This window comes from Aplysia californica, unplaced genomic scaffold (assembly GCF_000002075.1).
Source record: "Aplysia californica isolate F4 #8 unplaced genomic scaffold, AplCal3.0 scaffold01341, whole genome shotgun sequence".
Taxonomy (NCBI): Eukaryota; Metazoa; Mollusca; class Gastropoda; order Aplysiida; family Aplysiidae; genus Aplysia; species Aplysia californica.
Genome location: NW_004798611.1, coordinates 40,175 through 60,104, shown reverse-complemented (window position 1 = coordinate 60,104; position 19,930 = coordinate 40,175). Strand labels below are relative to the sequence as shown.

The 19,930-nt window shown below is 41.8% G+C and overlaps 3 protein-coding genes across 4 annotated transcripts in view; 2 read left to right on the top strand and 1 right to left on the bottom strand.

The window, feature by feature from the left end:
* Positions 1 to 6: 6 nt before the first annotated feature.
* LOC101862921 lies at positions 7 to 11,684 on the top strand. Of its 2 annotated transcripts, none has more exons than XM_013090562.2 (9): positions 7 to 1,125; positions 2,380 to 2,575; positions 3,313 to 3,564; positions 4,461 to 5,730; positions 6,304 to 6,509; positions 6,929 to 7,028; positions 7,966 to 8,136; positions 8,665 to 8,832; positions 9,627 to 11,684. In XM_013090562.2, exons 1-9 carry the CDS (start codon positions 989 to 991, stop codon positions 10,832 to 10,834), a joined length of 3,708 nt encoding a protein of 1,235 aa, XP_012946016.1. In that variant the 5' UTR covers positions 7 to 988; the 3' UTR covers positions 10,835 to 11,684. The 2 variants fall into 2 exon arrangements, with proteins under 2 accessions (XP_012946016.1, XP_005112687.1); XM_005112630.3 differs by having other exon boundaries at positions 6,301 to 6,509.
* Positions 11,685 to 12,294: 610 nt separating this feature from the next.
* On the bottom strand, positions 12,295 to 17,451 carry LOC101862239 (NADH dehydrogenase [ubiquinone] 1 alpha subcomplex subunit 5). The gene is made up of 5 exons (XM_005112627.3): positions 17,361 to 17,451; positions 15,031 to 15,075; positions 13,999 to 14,115; positions 13,202 to 13,267; positions 12,295 to 12,591 (listed from the first exon to the last, which is right to left on the bottom strand). Exons 1-5 carry the CDS (start codon positions 17,379 to 17,381, stop codon positions 12,487 to 12,489), a joined length of 354 nt encoding a protein of 117 aa, XP_005112684.1. The 5' UTR covers positions 17,382 to 17,451; the 3' UTR covers positions 12,295 to 12,486.
* Positions 17,452 to 17,734: 283 nt separating this feature from the next.
* LOC101862009 (proton myo-inositol cotransporter) overlaps positions 17,735 to 19,930 on the top strand; it is a gene marked incomplete in the record, with an annotated part of 9,900 nt that continues 7,704 nt past the window's right edge. The window contains 1 exon segment of the mRNA XM_005112626.3: positions 17,735 to 18,987. Within this exon segment, the coding sequence (XP_005112683.2) occupies positions 18,378 to 18,987 (610 nt within the window).

Genomic DNA, 19,930 nt, shown 5'->3' with positions numbered 1-19,930 from the left:
ACATCATCCCCACTATTTTCTAAATCTACCACACTTTTTTCAACATCATCCCAACTTTTTTCCTAGATCATCCCAACTTTTTTCTACATCATCCACACTATTTTCTACATCATCCACACTATTTTCTACATCATCCACACTATTTTCTACATCAGGAGGCGGCTTCAGGAGTCTTATTTTATTTCACAGGTTGCTTACCTGTACCTCTGGCTATGACTCTATGATGGTCAACTGTTGACAATAAATGTCATGGTGGAGTGGGAGACTTAGAAGCTGCAAGATTACCCTTTCTACTGAAAATGTCATCTTTATATATTTTCTGAAAGAAAACTGGATTAGAAACCTTTTTGTCTTTTATAATGCTCTGAGTAGACGAACAATCAGGAAAAAACCAACATTGTATCACTCTCAGTCAGGGCCGGCACATGTCAGCCAGGGTCGATGCAGCCAGCCTCCTAAAACTTTTGAAAGTTCTAAAATATGTCGCAATGCACGTTTGTGCTCTGAAGTATCAATATTATATATATTCTGATGAAAATAAAGCTTGTTTTCTAAGAAACGTTCTTATTGTATCACACACACACACACACACACACACACACACACACACACACACACACACACACACACACACACAAACACCAACGCGCGCGCTGCAAGTTAACGGTATTGCAATTTTTTAATGAGGCCTATATCGTATATACTGTACCTATTGTGGTATTAATCATATAATTATGTAGGCTTACATGTAGTGTGCCGGCACTTGTATTTTTTGCACATACATGTAATATAAAGGTGGCTCATATTACAGGTCATTTAGACTACATGATGAATTTTAAAAGCCAATACTAAACGATCCTAGATCTAGTATGTCTCGGGCCTGAGGTATTTGGTTCTGGAAACGTTGTGAATGTAATGTGATTCATTTATTTTCACATTTTATAAAATAAATAAATAAATTAACTATACACCCAGAACCGTTCACAAAATGATTGACGAGCAAAACCGGCAACATGTCGCCTTGAGGAAACCTGCCCGTCCAGCAGGGGGAGGTCACGTGACTGTGCCGGTCCATCATGTCTGGCCTGGGGAACATATCAAGATACAGCCACCCTTTCCCGACCGGTATGTTTGCTGGGCTTCGTGATTTCACGTCAATTTTGTATTTCTGTGATATACACTTTTGACTTAAGGGTTTTACTGCAAGATTCAGCATCTCATATCAATTTTAGACCCATTTTCCGAATTTACGACCACTTTCTTCCCTATTTCCGTGTTGGATCATTTTCCCCCTGTCCCCCATGCCATCTTGTACCACGTGATTAAATGGACCAACCATTTGGAACTAGGTTTGTTTGTAAACAAATCCACGTTTTCGCTTATCGCTTCCTTCTCCGAGCAGAGCCAACTTCGACATCGGGAAATGGTTTATACCGTTATTACTAATACCTATATTCCTACCTGTGTGGCAGAACTAGCCAACTTCGACATCGGGAAATGGTTTATCACGTTATTACTAATACCTATATTCCTACCTGTGTGGCAGAACTAGCCAACTTCGACATCGGGAAATGGTTTATCACGTTATTACTAATACATATATTCCTACCTGTGTTAGACAACGGGTAACGGGAAATGGTTTATAACGTTATTACTAATACCTATATTCCTACCTGTGTTAGACAACGGGTAACGGGAAATGGTTTATAACATTATTACTAATACATATATTCCTACCTGTGTGGCAGAACTAGCCAACTTAGACAACGAGAAATGGTTTATCACGTTATTATTAAATACATATATATATATATTCCTACCTGTGTGGCAGAACTAGCTAGTTCAACACGTTTTGTTTATGAAACTGTCGCCGAATTGTACGAGTCTCTATTATTTCTTCCTGTTCAACTGGAGAAACATCATCATGATAAGTGCAGCGTGATCTGAACAGACATTGTTGGCTTTCTTCACTTCCTGGTTTGCCACTTTTTTCTCTGCCCAAATGCTCGAAACAAAAAGACAAACAAACAACCCAACTAAACTCAAACAAGTGTCTGCGTTTGTCTCTTCTTAATTTTGTTTTTTTCATTTGTCAGCGTACCCCACCACCAGCTAGCTTCTTCTAGCACTACTTTGTTTGATTTCTTTTCCTTCCATGACAATCTCCGCTGTCACCACGTACAGACTGATTTCTATCGTTTCTATTCAACCTTATTTTCACTATCTTTTGTAATTTTGTCAGAGACCAAGAATTCTTCTCCAACACTCATTATTATGACTGAGATTGTCAGGTATTTGAGCTTTTTTTCAGGACTCAGCGAATGCTTATAAATAGCAGTGATTAATTTTTATTATATCTATGTTTCTTGTTTTCCCCAGAACTGTAAAGAATATCAAATTCTGGCAGAGATTATCTCATATCTGCGAGACAGATGTAGCGACAGAAAGACTGTGGAACAACTCAACACTGTGCCTCTTCTACTTTCACAGCTTGAGGATGCAGAGCGACATTCTACCTCTGTGCGATTCACCACCACATTCTTTTCTCATCAATAAATTATGTGCTTTAAAAGAGGTGAGTGTTCTGATTCTTTAGAACAAAAGTAGACAAGTTGTTTAGTTGTGAAATTTTTTAATCTGCTAATAATGTTACATGTCATTGACTGACTGAAAATAAAACCTTTGCTCTTTCATTCAATGGCACTGCAAAACTGTAGATTGTACCTGTTTTATATCCAAAATGGACATATTTAAAATAATGTAGGAGGCAGGCTGCTTTTACACACATGTTGGGGCCAAGCCAGGCTGAGAGTCAGTGAGAGTGAGGTTTTGCTTCTGTCACATTCTTTAGAAAGTTCTTCTATGTTTTCAGTCTATCTGAAATGTCTTTTTTAGACCATAACTTTTCTTTTGATCTTATGCAGCCTGTATTTATTTGCACATCTTTTCTTCCCACTGCTTGACTTTGTGATGTATGTGTTTGCTATCTTTGTTAATGTGTGGGCCTATCTGTTGAACCAGCTGGTGTATGTTCGTTTGACTTTGCGATGTATGTGTGTGCCTATCTGTTGAACCCGCTGGTGTATGTTCGTTTGACTTTGCGATGTATGTGTGTGCCTATCTGTTAAATCCGCTGGTGTATGTTCGTTTGACTTTGTGATGTATGTGTTTGCTATCTTTGTTAATGTGTGGGCCTATCTGTTGAACCCGCTGGTGTATGTTCATCCTGTTAGTAATGTATAGACAATGGCAGTTATTTGAGTTGATCAAAAACAATTTTGTCCAGTTTCAAAATGTCCCTTTCCTCCCTAGAGTGAGGAGTTCTGTGACCTGGTGTTTGAGCTGAGTGGTGCCCGGTACAATGCCCACCGCCTTGTTCTGGTGGTGTGGAGCCCGGTGATGAGGAACATGCTGGACCCGCGGGTGGCCACCACGCAGCACGTACGTGTGTTATGTGACCAGCACGACGCCTTCCAGAGCTTCCTGAACTTCCTGTACTCGGGAGTTTTGGAGGAGGCCATGTCCAACATATCCACGTTGCTGCTGTTGGCTTCAACTTTCCAGGTAGACTTCTTCTTTTTTTTCTATGGTATTTTTGTTATTAGTCAGAAGTGAGTTTTTCATATGTAATATATATATATACTTGTCTACTTGTGGTAATATATATACTCGTCTACTTGTGGTAATATACATGAGAGTGCTTATTTAGGCCACATATGGCCTACACAAGGTAAGGGAGGGGGGTTTAGCTTATTTAGGCCACATATGGCCTAAATAAGGTCACCCAATATATATACTTGTCTACTTGTGGTACCAATATAGGATAGTGCTTCATGAAGTAAGAAGACTGCAGGGCCTAGTGTGCAAAGAGAGGAGAAGTGGTTCTTGGACACAAAATGGAAACACTTGAATGTGTGCAATGTTGAGGTAATTGCCTAAGCTGCCTCATTGAGAGGATACATGTACTAGTGTCGAAAAAGTTGACAGAGGTAATTGCCTAAGCTGCCTCATTGAGAGGATACATGTACTAGTGTCGAAAAAGTTGACAGATTTTGAAAGAAGAGAAAAACCAACCTTTATATATCCTCCGAAAAATATGACTGCCTGGAATTAACAAATGTGAAATTATGAATCACATGTTTTATGTAAATTGAGGGCAAGCGAAGCAGGGGAAGGCCCAAAACAACGTACTTGAGGAACCTAAACAAATGGGTAACAGGGAAAGATCAAGGAAACGTAGCTTTTCTGAGAGCATCCAAGCAAAGGAATGAATGGAGAACCATGATCGCCGGTGTCTGTCGCAGATCTGGCACTGGATGATGATGATGACGATGATGTATTATTATGTAGTTCTTTTATTTTTATTAATACACAATTTCATCTGTGCTAAAAAATGTCCTTTTATTGCTTTTGGGTCGGGTTTGTGTTTCTTCTATCTTTCTTTTTTTCCTCCCCCACAGGTTCATATACTGAGGTCCATGTGTGAGACCTACTTGATCCGCACCACGACTGTCGATAACGTGATTAGTCATTTCCACCTGGCCGTTAAGTTCCAGCTCTCAGATCTAGAGTCTGGCTGTGTGAGATTCTTGGGTGAGAATTTGGACGATGCCGTCCAGAAGTCTGATTTCCGAGACCTGGCTCCCGAGCAGTTCAACGCGTTCCTGGGTTCTCACCACGTGTCAAGGTTGAATCCTGAGATGAAATTGTTTCTGATCATTTCCTGGCTGCGCGGCGACGTCCCCAAACGCCAGCAGTACTTGGTTCTGTTGCTGGGTCACCTGGACTGGGAGGTCGTGGCCAAAGATTTCCTGCTGGAGATCAGCCAGACGGAGAACTTCTTCACCTCCAACCCATCGTCGCTGTACCTGTTGCTGCAGACGCTGCACTCGGCCGCCATCACGCTGGGCCCGTACACAGACCAGTTTGAGGCGTTGCGAGAACAGTACAGCTATCTCCTCTCCAGCGTCGTCACCAGCATCGTCGATCTGGGCTCCGGTCGGCACAAAGTGTTTCACCCTGTCAGTTTATCCGTCATCTCAAACTCACCAACGCTTCAGGCTGCTGACTCGGCTCACTCACGGCAACCTCAAGTTTCTGCAGATGTCGATCAACCTGATCAGAAAACTTCAAAAAGTCGGAAGAAAAAAGTGCCCATCAGTGTCACGGAGTCCCCAGAGTGTGTGAGCGAGTCGCCTCATGAACCGAGCAAAGACAACACGGACTCGCCTGACGTCAGTGGCCGAGATGAGAAGGGCGACACGCTTGGTGAACCCGCGCTAAGAGCACATCGCTCTCGGGGAAGCATGAAAAGGAAACTCAAACTGCCCCGTCGATTGATATCAACCGAGGAACAAACTGAGAAAGAAGAAGAGAAAGCAAGCTCATCAAGACAGGCAAAGAAAAGAAAATCTGAACTTGTTCAAAGTAATCAAAGGAGCACGGAAAAAGCTGTTAGCAAAGAAGTGTCGAAGTCTCCACCGGATCAAGAAATACTTAGAAGCAACACCCGAAGTGCTAGAAGTGGTGATCTGAGCTCCTCTAGTGATGGGAAGGGGAAAGGTTCCAAGACAATCACGACAAAAGCTGACCCGATTGCTCCAAGAATGTCCACCAGGGTTAGGGAGCAGCGTAAGGAAGTTACGACGGAATCTGTGGAGGTGACGTCTGATGAGACCAGGACTGTCAGTCTGCGGGCCTCGGGTCGACCACAGAGGGGGCAAACAAAGGGTAAGACTGAACACCGATATATATACAGGGATATATATATATATATATATATATATATATATATATATATATATATATATATACACAGGGGTCAGGACAATTACGTGGGCTTTCATTTTTTAACACTGGATAGTACAGTCACTGTCAACTTATTGCCAAGGGCACACCGTTAGTAGTTCAGGTGTTATCTAGCAAGACCATAGTATGATAGTCTAGATGGCCATGTTTGAAATGACATAGAGCGCATTTTTAAGCATAAATCTAGGTTGTTTGAGTTGTCATTGTTCCCCCCCCCCCCCCTCCTTACTTAGCTTGATTCTGTAGGGTTATGTTAGATTGTCATGTTTGGAACAAATTTTGAGATGATTCTTGTAAGTAGAATTTTGTAACAGAAAAAGATGAGCTGAGTGATGTTTTTGTCTGGGTGCTGCCACGTGGAAATTTACAACAACCTAACCGTGTACTCGCAAGGTGTATAGAGTTTTATGAATTGATCTTTGTAGTATGTTCAGAACATCCACTTTGGAAGGTTTCTTTCACTGCAACTACAACAATTTCTGTTCCAAATAGTAGTTCCCAGCAAGGCGTATGAAGAGAGTAAGAAAGGAGGCAAAGCTGTTGAAGCTAGTTCTGCAAAACTCAAGTCACAGGAGCTGTCTCAAGAAGACTCCTCCTCGACTAAGAAACTCACCAAAGATGAGCCCCCACGGACACTCAAGTGCTCAACTTGTAGCTTTTCCTGCAACACCAAAGTGGAACTTGACAAACATAAGAAAAAGGTAATTGTCGTAAAGCTTTGAATTGGGAGCTTTATTTGTGTGTAAATGTTTTGTATTTTGATATACGATCTGGCACACATGCAGGGAACATGCTCTTAGCGAAACACACACACACAGTGAACAGATTTTCAGGGCATGATTTTTTTTCTACCTGTATATATATATATATATTTTTTTTTTTGTTTGTTTCGTTTTAGGTTTGCAGAACTTAAAACAGAGACAATATTGCATGGAGCTAACACTCATCCAAAGATTGTGACTTAAAACAGAGACAATATTGCATGGACCTAACACTCATCCAAAGATTGTGATTTCAAGTTGTATATCACTTATGTTCAAGTTAAATGTGCTTGACTGATTAACAGGTTTTTAGAAATATTGCAGCATTATGAAACACTGATGTATTCTCTTTGGCTTAGGCTCACGAGAGTAAAGGAACATTTCGCTGTCCATTATGTGACTTTGTCTGCAAGTGGAACAAGGAATTCAACGAGCACTTAAAGTCGCAGCACTTTCAGGGTAAGAAATATTTTGAGTCTTTTTTTTCATTAACTTCAAAAAATGGCTTAAAGGCAATTCTCTTTAGTTTGAAAAAAAGAAATTTTTTTGGGTCTTTTCTTCTTCATTGAACTGGCTTTTAATTAAGAAGGACAATCTTCTGAAGTAGCTAAACAAGAGATAGATTGAGGAATAGAAGACTCAAACAGGTTGCTGAGGGTAAAAGAGGAAGCAGCGCAAAAGTCCTCAGAAAATCTTCCACTTAAAAAGTTTAGTCCAATATAGCGTTACATCCTCCAACTGAACTTTGCCAATGTTTTATGAGCTACGTTTGTTTTGAAACTGTTACAGTGTAGGCAGGACAGGTAGAAGAGCTACATTGTAAAAAATGAACTTTTTGAACCACATCAGACACTCTGACCATTATTTTGAGGGAATAAATTGGTGCGAGATAAATGTGTGGGCTATTATTATCACCATGAAGAATTGTCTGAACCAGACATTGGCCGTTATAATTCCTCATTCGTATCTTTGTTTGGATTTATGAGAAAAAAAAATTTGACTCTATTATCCTGGGTTTTCCCTGTCACTGTCACTGTCACTGTGTCACCCTATGGTTCAAGTTCTGTGAGAAAGTTGCTCTGGGTCAAGTTGGGAAAAGCGGGCCCTGTGACTTGTATTAAGTTGAGTGATAGACGGAGATCCCATCTACTCTCCTGTGATTGGTTTGATAAACTTTTGTTTAAACCCTTTCTGTGTGGTGAGAATTATTGCCCGAGAAACTGGCGAGAGCAAAGTCCCTGGCAGTGTGATTAGTCTACGGGGAATCATCCGTGGCAGAAGTTTGCTTTCTTGCTCCTTCTTTACTTTCTGCTTCAGTTGAGTCGGATTGTGCCTTGTGCAAAAAAATCTATTAAAAAATGTTACACCAACTTTGATAATTCCTTTCAACTTCCAGGTCCTCCGTACCTTTGTGACGGGGAAGACTGTCATTTCAGTACGGACAAAATGGCAACCCTCCTGACTCATCGGCGCCAGCACACGGACGACCGGCCGTACGTCTGCAGCTCTTGCCTCATGGCTTTCCGGACAAGGAACAATCTGTACGCACACATCAAAAACCATTCAGGTTGGTTTGTTTGGGTTTGTTTGGGTTTGTTTGGTAACAGATCGCGACCTCGGTGCTTTCTTGAAAATGGTGAAATGGTATGGGTTTAACGCCCCTATCAACACTTTTAGGTTATTTAAGGGGTGGGACCTCCTAGTTTAACGTCCGTCTCCAATAGGACCGTGTGCTTTCTTGTCCTGTCTCCATTTTTAATACCAGTGAAAACAGTTTCTGACAAAGAGTGAGCTTAAGAAGTAGGCTTTTACTCTTTTCATAAGTAAACAGTTTCTGACAAAGAGTGAGCTTAAGAAGTAGGCTTTTACTCTGTTCATAAGTAGGATGAGGGGAATAATGTGTACTTGTTGGAATAATAGGGATGGCAATTACAGCTTGGGTTCTCTGAAATGATGCAAGGTTCACTTCATCCATTGTTTATGTACACCAAACAGCAAGGAGGAAGACTTTCTTTGACTTGACTGGCGTCTCCTAGTCCTTACTTCTATTTTCCCCCCTCTTGTCCCACATTCCCCGCCTCACTGCGACCTTCAGACGAGAAGAAATACCAGTGCCCTGAGTGCAGCCGGACGTTCAAGTTGAAGAACACGCTTGACCAGCACATGGTCACTCACAGCGACCTCCGACCCTACCTGTGTGACCTCTGTGGCTTCTCCACCAAGTTCCAGTCTCATCTGATCGCGCACAAAAAGATCCACACAGGTGGCCAGCTTGTTTCTTCTTATACTTCACAGTTGAAAAATACAGAGCACGATACTGACTGGTCAATTATAAGTTGTGGATTAAATATTAATCAAATAGGCTGGTAGCCAAAGATATTCTATTTGATGTTTCTTTTTCATGCACTTTCAAAAGTTTTTTGTTTCTTGTAGATTTTTCACATTTCAAGGAATTTTTCTTGAAAACGTCCTGAACAACATAGATTGTCGTAAAACATTGGAAAAGAAATTTATGATATATTTTGTTTGGTTACTTTTGGACAAAGTGATAGATGAATTTGACTATCACTGTATCAGACAGTTGCCAGGAATAGGGCCATTTTATTTGGTAGATTTGATTGATTGTTTAGAAATGTGGGTCAGTGTGGAATGCTATTTCTTTTAAGTCAGTTACAGTACTTGTTAAATTGAAGACATTTAAAATTTTTTTTTGGTTTTTGTATAAATTTGTATGCTCTTTTTTCTTATGAAATTGCTTATGTTTTTGCCACTCTTTTTATCATATAGGAGTCTGAGATTGCAGCAAATGATTTCAAAATGTTTGTTTCTCTGAGGCCAGTTTTGACAGTGGTGTTTTAAAAATCTTTTAAAACTATCTTTATCTGTCTGTGAAAGAGCACGTAAGAAAAGTAGTGAGTCTTTGTACTTATCCTAAATATTCTTATTGTATGTGTCAGTAGATGTTCCTAAAGTTAAGTTTATGCTCCATGTTGACGAGTTATCTGTTCAGATGTAGTAACATCACCTTTTGTTTGTCCCCTTTGATGTGCTGGACAGGTGATGTGTTCCGATGTAACTTCCCCTCCTGCAAGTACGCCACGCCCAAACGCTCTCAACTGGAGGCGCACATGCGCAGCCATCTCGGCATACGGGAGCACGTGTGTAAGGTGTGCAGCAAAGCTTTCATCGAACGGTCGCATCTGGTCCGGCACGAGCGCACCCACTCGGCGGTGCGGGCCCACAAATGTGACGTGTGCGAGTACGCCTCGAGTCGCGTGGACAAGCTGAGAGAACATGTGAAGAAACATCACAGCGGGGAGACCGAAGGGAGCGTGGAACTGGCCACCACGTCTGCTCAGGGGAAAGGAAAGAAGAAAAAAGGAAGTGGAGCTGCAGAGGACAAGACAGATTCCTTCTCCGCTCAGTCTTCCGCCATTGTGGAGACGAGCAAGGACACGCCCACCACCCTCACCGACACGCCCACCTCCCTCGCAGACACGCCCACCACGCTCACAGACACGAGGCAAGGCCCGGGTGCTTCCTCCGCTCCTGTGGTGAGTGTGAGACACGAGGAAAGTAAGAAGAGAGGAGCCGACTCAGGGTACAAGAAAGGAGTTGAAGACTGCGGCTCAGCGTATAGAGTGGGAGTCGAGTCACAGCAATATTCCAACAGACATCGAGTCGTTTTAGAAAATACAGCACACGTAGCTGGTGGGAGGAGATTGGAGGAAAGTCTTGAGCCTCACAGGTTGGAGAGGGACATGACAGCCGAGGAGTTTTTTATCCGTATGGGCCTGAACCTGAACGACATCCACTCCAGTGGATCGTCATCCGTCCTGTCAGATCCCCGCGGTGAAGTGATCTCCGTCAGCCTGGCTAACGTCCACACCGCCGCCCAAGCGGAGGTCACCCAGGTGTCCCAGTACGAGCCCCGTGAGGCCGACTGTCATGCAGCGATACACCAGCTGTCGTCACCACAAGCCCCGCCTCCCCAGCAGACGCTGCTCCTCCCCTCCTCCCGCCTGCCTCCTCCTCCTCCCCCTCACGGATCTGTCATGACATTTGCCCCTCCCCCGTCTATCCCAAGCTCCTCCCACCTACACCACGTGCCCCACCCCCAGCCCGTCCTGGTGATACCCGCTGGGTCGACCATGGCAACAGCCGAGCACTCCGTCTATCAGCCACAGCCACAGCCACAGCCACAGCACGACCACATGGCCGACTTCTCCCATCTAGGGACCTTCCAGTTCCAGGAACACCTCTAGAGTGCTAGTCTAGACGTTGGACAAGTAGTAGAGACAAGACTAAGATCAGTAGTTCCAGGAACACCTCTAGAGTGCCAGTCTAGACGTTGGACAAGTAGAGACAAGACTAAGAGCTAGGAGTACTTTCAGTCCAGTCATCAAGTCTGAGTTGGAATGATTCATTTGAAGAGAGAGAAGAAGCACATGGACACAACAGTGGTCACTCAGTGCAGGGGAAAAGACAGAGCGGGCAGACGGGAAAATCAGTGGGGAAGAACATACGTAGGTTCTGCCAGTGGCACGCTCCAACCACCCACAAAGTTACCAAGTGGAACTAACGTTTCCAAATGACCTTGGCCTTAGTGTGGTGTCTTATAACGACATTTGGTTCATGATATTTACACACATTTATTTGTTGAATGTACGGTACCGTAGGAGTAGATATTTCTTATGCTCCCAGCAACACAGTTTAGGTAAATTAGGAGGCTGGCTTCCAAACCTGCCTGTCAGGGCACATCCCGGCTGAAAGACCAAGACACTCAATAAAACTTTCTCCCCACCCATAGACACAGGTATTTACACAATTCCTCAAGCCTTTTTATAAGATAAGATAAGATAGGGTTTCTAGAAAGATGACCTGTGAAGAGAGATTTTTTAACTTGTGAAAGTGGTCCATGTGATACTGTAATCCAAAGAGTGTATATTTTTATGTATGTTCGGAATGTTCATGAACCGTACATGAAGTAGTCTGTGACAAGATGAAGGTGTTGTCAAACACCTAGAGCTGTATTGTACAGGTGAGGGCACTAGAGAAATTATTTGCAATATTATTATTATTAAATTATTAAAGAAAAAATCTGCAACCTGAAAATCTATTAGTTTTTCCATTTTTCCTTACATCATGTATGGTATGTGTGTGCCAGACTGTTTGATGGGAAAATTCTAGGCAGATATTAATTTAAAGGAAAGACTAGCACTAGCAGTGATCCAACTGTTGCAGATTTCTTTGATCTACAGCAAGCATACCAGTCCCCACACACTGGAGTTTCTTCATTTTGAGATAAGATTTTATTGATCTCCAGCTCAAAGAAGAAAATTTTGCTGCGGCTCGGTAAATGTTATACATTTTACAACAAAAGCGAACTAACAGTATCCCGTCTGTTGTCTGCCTCTGACCCCAGGAATGTCAAATCTTCCGCCAGCTGTTGAAATGTACCAAGCTCAAAATTTTGACACTAAAAAAAATTACAGTTCTCAATCTGTGGTATATAATACACACACACACACACATACATACAAACACACATACATACATATATATTCACAATAACGATCAGTCAGAGCAGGGAAAAGGCAGGATGGACAAAAAGACAGAAAAAAATACCAGAGTGAAAGAAAAGAAGTGGGACTTTATAATTATAACCATCAACCATCATTGCTCGGCGGTCCAAACTGCAAACAAATAAAACGAAAAGAATCTATTCCTCACACTTCAATTTTATTCGACTAATCAGCCAGTTGCAGTTGATTCCATCTTGTGAGACGAAAAATATAATTGAAAAATTCTATAGTATTAGTCCAAGCACAAGTCATTCACAGTCAGGATTCTACTACCACTAAACGTTTAAAACAGTCATCCGCTTCATATCTTTGTCTCTGTCTGTCTGTCTGTCTCATGCCAGCGGCCACTTCCACTGGTTGGGCGGAGCTTGTCCCACTAAAGGTTCCCACGGTTTCCATTGGAGCATTCTCCGGGACAGCGAGAGTTCTCTCTCAGCCTGGGAAGAGCGACAACATCAAATCAACCGACAGTTTTCCAAAAGCCCACATCAGGTCACATGACACTCAATGAGCAAAGTAAAATCAAAATGAGCGAGAAGGAGAAAAAAATATTCCACTTCAAACCTGTTTGATATTTTTTAGTAAAGTGAAGCACATTGATTAGGTGCAAAAACATTGGTTGAGTGAATGAAAAAAAGAGAGACTGACAAACAAAAACAACGAAATAGGAGAAAAGAAATCCAAACTAGTTGTGTTATCCAACCCCCGTTTAACCCTTCTAAAAATAGACAAATTAAAATTGTAAGAAAACATTCACTTTCATCGACTCTGCAAGATCACAACAGAAGATCAAAGTGAAGCAGATACTTGTGAGGAAAAAACCCCAGACACACGGTGTAGAAATATGAGGTACGGTATCATCAGCCGTTTAGGCTTGGGAGAGAAGAAGTAAATAATGCCCAACCTTTTCATCCACCCCACCCCCCACCAGCCCCTCCCTTGGCAGCACCCACCCCCCACCAGCCCCCTCCCTTGGCAGCCCCCCCCCACCCCCCACCAGCCCCCTCCCTTGGCAGCCCACCAGCCCCCTCCCTTGGCAGCACCCACCTGTATGATGACCTCCTCGATCTGGCCACAATTAATTCTCTGCTCCAGCTTCACAACGTCCGGCTCCTGTCAGGGGAAAAAGAAAATCACATGAGGACTAGCTCAGTCTATCAGTCATCACATGAGGACTAGCTCAGTCTATCAGTCATCACATGAGGACTAGCTCAGTCTATCAGTCATCACATGAGGAAATAGCTCAGTCTATCAGTCATCACATGAGGAAATAGCTCAGTCTATCAGTCATCACATGAGGACTAGCTCAGTCTATCAGTCATCACATGAGGACTAGCTCAGTCTATCAGTCATCACATGAGAAAATAGCTCAGTCTATCAGTCATCACATGAGGACTAGCTCAGTCTATCAGTCATCACATGAGGAAATGTCACAATATGTGAGGCATCATGGTCAAATCAGACGCTCATCAAAATAGCAAAATTGGAGAAAGGCATTTTCCCTGCACTTTCGCAATTTTAATCAAATTTAATCACACTTTTTGCATTGACATGCAGTCTGTTTCCTCTGGAATCACTACTATCCCGACAAAACACGCTGAACAGATTGCAAACATTCATATTTGCAGTCATTTGAAATTCGACTACTACCTTAGCGACTGGGGTAAACAAATTCCCCGACTGTTCGTTTTCTATTCCAATTCTGGGTCTAGATTCTTGTTTGGGACAGGACATGCTACGAAATTTTTCCTTAAAAAGAGTTCAAATTAGTTTAAATCATTTCCGGTGGTTCCGTATGTACACAAAATCCTGCAAAATGTTTATTTGATCAAATCTCCACTTACTGCTGTGACGGCAGCAAGTCTTTCGTTGACAATCAGCTCGGTATTCCTGCGGTATGCAGCTTCTGTGGGCATCTTCTTCAACTGACTCAAGATTTTCCCATACAGGACTTTCAAGGTCTGAAGAATATACAGAACATGTAACAAATGAATATTGTGAGAAAAACATGAACTTGTAGCACTACACATGCAGCTGTCATTAAATTGAGTTTTGTGAAGTCTGCTGAGGTAAAAACTTTCTAACAACATGAGTGACCAGGAAAAAAATAAGTATCACATCATTTCAAGGACAACACATCATTGTAAGAAAAACACATATTTTCTGTAGCACAATTGTTGTCAAAATGTTTAGAAACTTTTTGTAGGAAGGGAGCTACCTCAATTATGCCACAGGGGTTTGGTGAAAATAACTGAAAACTTACAAAGTTGCATTTGCGAACAAAAAGACAAGTGAATAGAGATACAACTAAAATTGGGTTTACCAGAAAACAAATACTGAGAATAAGAGCTGCTCTTTTTCCAATGATTCCAGTGACAACAAAACTCACTGGTGAAAAATAGCACCAACAGTGTCAACAGGAGAGTTTTTAATGTGAAACGTCTGCAAAATTTGGTCCCTTTTTCATTGTAAAAAGATAAGATAATACTCTTTAATATATTGTCCCCATTAGAAATTTTTCAGAGTTTAACACTTTCCCTCATGGGACGTTGATCGGCCACGGTGTACAAAAATGTTGATGACAGGAATGGTAAAGACACTCACATTGTTATGAAATTTTAATTTTATAATACACTTTCATAAAAGAATTTCAGAATAAACGGAAAATGAAAGCTGAAAGGAAGTGAAGGCGTCTGAAAGGAGCAACAAGATTTCTGGCCATTCACAGATGCCACACATGAATACTGTTGGGGGAAACAAATGAGTTTGTAGTCTCCAGTATACGGTAAGTGTATATAGATCTCTCTCTCTCTATATATATTAATAATAAAATGTGAAGAATAGAAGAATGTACAGGAGACTCATGGGCTGTTTACCTGGTGAGGGTGCCGGGCCACTGCCAGGCCTGTGAGACCAGTTGTCTGAAAAAGAAAACCCAGAAATTGTGCGCATGAGTCCATGACAGAAAGTGGGAGAAAGTACTAAAAATGACACATAATCATTCCCTGAGTAAGTTTTAATCAACCTAGATCTAGACCGCAGGCAAAACAAGGAAAAAAGTAAATGACAATCTCAATAGTTTGAATGGACCTGTTTGGTGCTGAACATATGAGTGCTCTGAATTCTATTAAAAACCCTCCTTGCACTATTCAGATCATATGACGATCAAATCTTACCTTATACCCAAACTCTCCCCAATGTGAATAAAACGTTGGAAAGTGGAATTTTATGCCTTTTATTTCTGAGATGGTATCTCACAGACAAAAACTGATTTGAATTTGAAGTAGCAATGTCAGGGCCAACCCGGGCTAAGAGGGATGCAACATCCCAGCACAGAAAGAAGAAAGACAGAGACACTCAATAAAATAAACTTTCTTCCCACCCGGGAATCGAATTCGGGTCACCTGCATAGTGCATCATGTGACAGCGAAGTGTCTAACTGCTACACCACAGACACAAGTAGTTAAACATTTCCTCATGCATTTTTATAAGATAAGATCTAGATTTAGGGTTTCTAGAAAGACGATCTGTGAAGAAAGATTTTTTAAATTGTGAAAGTGATCCATGTGATCAAATCCAAAGAGTGTAATTTATCTTTCGAAGTGTATACAGACCCGGTAACCGGGAACCAAGTCACGAAGTATACAGACCCGGTAGGGGAACTCTATTGTGATTTCGGAAAGTTTCAGCGCCCAGATCCGGTAGTGTGTGTGTGTGTGTGTGTGAGAGAGAGAGAGAGAGAGAGCAGGGGGAAGTGCTAGATGACATGTCCCAGTTGGCAGGAGGGAACGACGAGAGAAAGATAGATTGGGAAATAGGTGGGAGTGGGGAGAAAGAAACAGAGACAAAGAAAAAGAGAATGCGAGCGGTACACAGAGACAGAAGAGAGAGAGGGAGAGAGAGAGGGAGAGAGAGAGAGAGAGAGAGAGAGAGAGAGAGAGAGGGTGACTGCTCGATTGAAATTATGACATTGTTTCTTTTCTTCACATTGTGATTCCTCCAACTCCAAAACGGAGGAAAAACGATCGTTCATCGAAAAGACATCCGCAATCTTCATTTAGAGATCTAGATCTAGATCTAGGCTAGCCTCGTAACTAGATCAATGATTTATGTCTGTCTGTCTAGATCTCCTTGGTCTAGATCTAGACCTAGGCCATAGATCTAGAAGAACCTGGGTCTACCCTGAGCCAAGAGGGCGCTGAAACTTTCCGAAATCACAAAAGAGTTCCTCTACCGGGTCTGTATACTTTGTGACTTTGTTCCCGGTTACCGGGTCTGTATACACTCCCTTTATCATTATCTTTAACTATAAAAGTAAAAGTAAAATGTGAAAGTTAAAGGCCACCTCTATTCTCACCCGGAGTGAGAATAGTGCAGGCGAGTCTAGTGGCTATTCTCACCCGGTGCGCGTTCACCAAATTTTGCGTTCACCCTAAACCATAGAATTCTACACTGTACTGTGAGGAAAAATTGTAGAATTCTGTGCCGTGAACAAACGTTCCATTACAACTGTAGCTTACTAAAAGCGTACAATTTTGTCTGTGGGCAGTGGAGAGAGAGAGAAAGAGAGAGAGGAGTAGCGCGAGAATTTCCGGGCAAAACAAAATGGCGACCCGCATAGTTCGGCTCGATTCGAAAAGTTAAATAGCCGTAGCATCTTTGTAGACAACCAAATTAATTTACTTTTGTGTTTTAACATCATTTTTTAACTTTGTTTCGGTCAATTTGATCGTCCACACCGATAGACAGTATTCAGAAAGAGACAGAGAGAGAAAGAAGAGGGGAGGAGTTGATCTTGCGAGAACTTCCGGGCGGGTGAGAATAGCCACTTTCAAAGTTAAAACATGTTTGTTTAGTAACCCATGTTCTGCTGACCCTTATTATAGCCTATTAGATCTAGATCTACTTATTCTATTTGTGGGTCTATATTTAATTCATTCTCAAATCAAAAGAGCATTCATTATAATCATAAAGTAATGTTTAGGACGTAAGTTAGTGTGTGCAAACTGTGGCAAAAACGTGCAGTGCAGTTCAGTTTCAGAAGGCTGATGACCATCACTGTCCCAACAGTGATGCACTCCTGTATTGAGTCACTTTACTAAGGGGGCCCCAATATATTAACTTGGTTGACAACATAATCGTATATTCACCAATAAAGATCAACCAAAGAAGAGAAAAGAAAACGACTAGAGGATTTGACACTTACGACTTTGTGTATACCGGCCATTTTACTTGTTGTGAAGGTCAGTATAAAATGAAGTTGGCTGCCATTCCGGTTTTATTTTCCGAATTTAATACTAGGACTATTTTTTTTTCTCGATGTATAGAGCAGAAATAAAAGAAATTGTGGATGCAAAATGGACATGTTTTTCAAAAATAAAATACGTGTATATTTTAAAAATTTTATTTAATAAAAAAAAATCTTACAACTTTATTGTGACAAGCCCCCGCCCACCCCCTTCCTTCCATTTCGTTTCTTTTCCGGTCAAAAAGAAACAGCAGTAAGTTGAAAGCTACAAGCCAGTAGAAAAGTGAAGCCGGGTAAGATCAATCCAACTAGGCCTATCGCTTTACCCGGAAGGAAATCCATGCATTTTGTCGTGTTGACAAACATTGTATTGTTGATGGCTCTCTGGTGTCTGTGTGTGTTCCATTGTCGATTTCGTTCTTTGCAAAGTACTTGTCGTTTGGGAAAAGAAGAAGCCAAGGACTGGAATGAAGGCCTTTCCAACTTATCACACATGTTGCTTTTATCAGAAATCATTTAACACTAGATTATCTAAATCTAGAATCTAGATTTAGATCTAAGTCTCAGTCTGTCGCCAGTCGCTAGTAAACTTGTGTGTGACTGTGTAGTCAAGTATGTTAGATCTAGAGATCTAGATCTATACTAGATCTATATCTAGTCTAGGTTAGACTGGGCAGGCAACAAAAAAAACAACAACTCTTTTATTGACGTGGAGAGCCGGTATCACTTTTCATCCCATGACCTAGCAGCCTGTCATCAATAAGTCAATATTGTGCTGATGTCTGGGGTAGTTACTTGACCTTTCATCGATCCCTGGCAAAGCAAATCATTCTCAAACTGCTTCCACTCTAGCCTCTAGCTAGAAAAAAATAGTCTTTGTCTTAGTTTAGTTGCATGATAATTCTTGTGATCATCAACGTTAAAGTCAAAGTCAAGAGCTGTGCTGTGTCTCTCCTAGATCTAGATCTAGATTAAATGTTTTCATCCGACGATAGTGACGATTTGGACCAGGATGGCGAGGAGCTGATGCTGTCAAATTTTTCCGACTCTGAGAATGCACGACTCATAGCACAGCCTTCTCTGCCCACTCTCACAGTTAGGACTGCAGCTGAGGCACAAGAAATAGATGATAAAACTGAGGCGGAGGTCTCCCACAATAACGGGTTTGGAAATTCCTCTTCATCTGAATCGTCACGTCTTTCAAGGGGCTTAACCTTGAACAACATAAGCATCATGATGAAGAACGATTCTCGTAAATCCACTCCGTATGTCTGGCTACTGGCGTCATTCTCTGCCGTTGGTGGATTTTTGTTTGGCTATGACACGGGTGTTGTGTCGGGCGCTATGCTTCTTCTCAGAGACGAGTTTTCCCTCTCGTCTTTTTGGCAGGAAGTGATTGTGAGTGTCACTATCGGAGCAGCCTTCTTGGCGGCTTTAGCAGGGGGGCCTTTGAATGACATGTTTGGAAGAAAAATTGTGACTATTTTGGCCAGTTTTGTGTTTACCGTTGGGGCTTTGGTGCTTGGAGCAGCTTCGAATATCTCAATGCTCGTTGCTGGTCGAGCAATACTTGGTGTCGGAATTGGTAAGAATTAGTTCTTCAGTTTGTAAAATGTTATCTCTAAATTATATGGACCATTGTTTGGGAACGTTTCGTCAAGATGTATAGATGAACAAGGGAAATATAATTTTTTTTTTTCTCCCTTACTTACTGAGCTACACTGGTTGTTCTGTTCTTGGACAACTGTCGGCTCTATCTTTACGACTGCGTACCCACACGCACAAGTTGTTGTTGTTCAGGAGAAGTCATCTCACTTGGTGGCTCACGATTGTTGCCTGTGTAGTGGATGGATACACCAGTATCTGTGGTGTAGAGGTTAGGCAGTTTATATAGCATGCTGAAGACCTGAGTTTGATTCCCATGTGGGGAGCATTTTTTATTGAGTATCTCCGTCTGTCTGCTCGGACGTTTATCCCTCTCAGCCTGGATGTATGCTCTGACAGCAGGGCGAAAGCAGCCCATTTCCTAAATGATGGAAATGGTGTCGATTGGGGGGTGAGGGGGTGGGGGGGGGAGAGTTGGCCCGGGGATATAAAACATTAGGCTGCCATTACATGTAGTGGGTGGGTCAGATGGTGAGTCGTTGTGGAGCTGTTGATGAGTTTTGGCCATGAGGTGTTGGCCTTAGGGAAAATAAAATGCTGGAAATGTTTTTCCATAAATATAACTATGTAGTAAAATCTTGATAACATGAACTTCAATAATAAAGGGATTAGAGAATTCCTTTGCATTAGGAAAATTGGTCGAAGTTGCTGTATATATGCTAAATAACGGAGGGGAAAAAACCAAAGGATTTGAAATCTTATTGTGGTTATGAGGAATTTCATGTTAGTTAAAGGGCTTTGAGTTGAACAATTTTTCATGTGTGTATAGAAATGTAGGGTTGGACCATAAATGGACATTTTTCCAGACTGTGAAGTGCTACGCTTTTTAATGATTTCATATCAAAAGCCCATGATATATATAT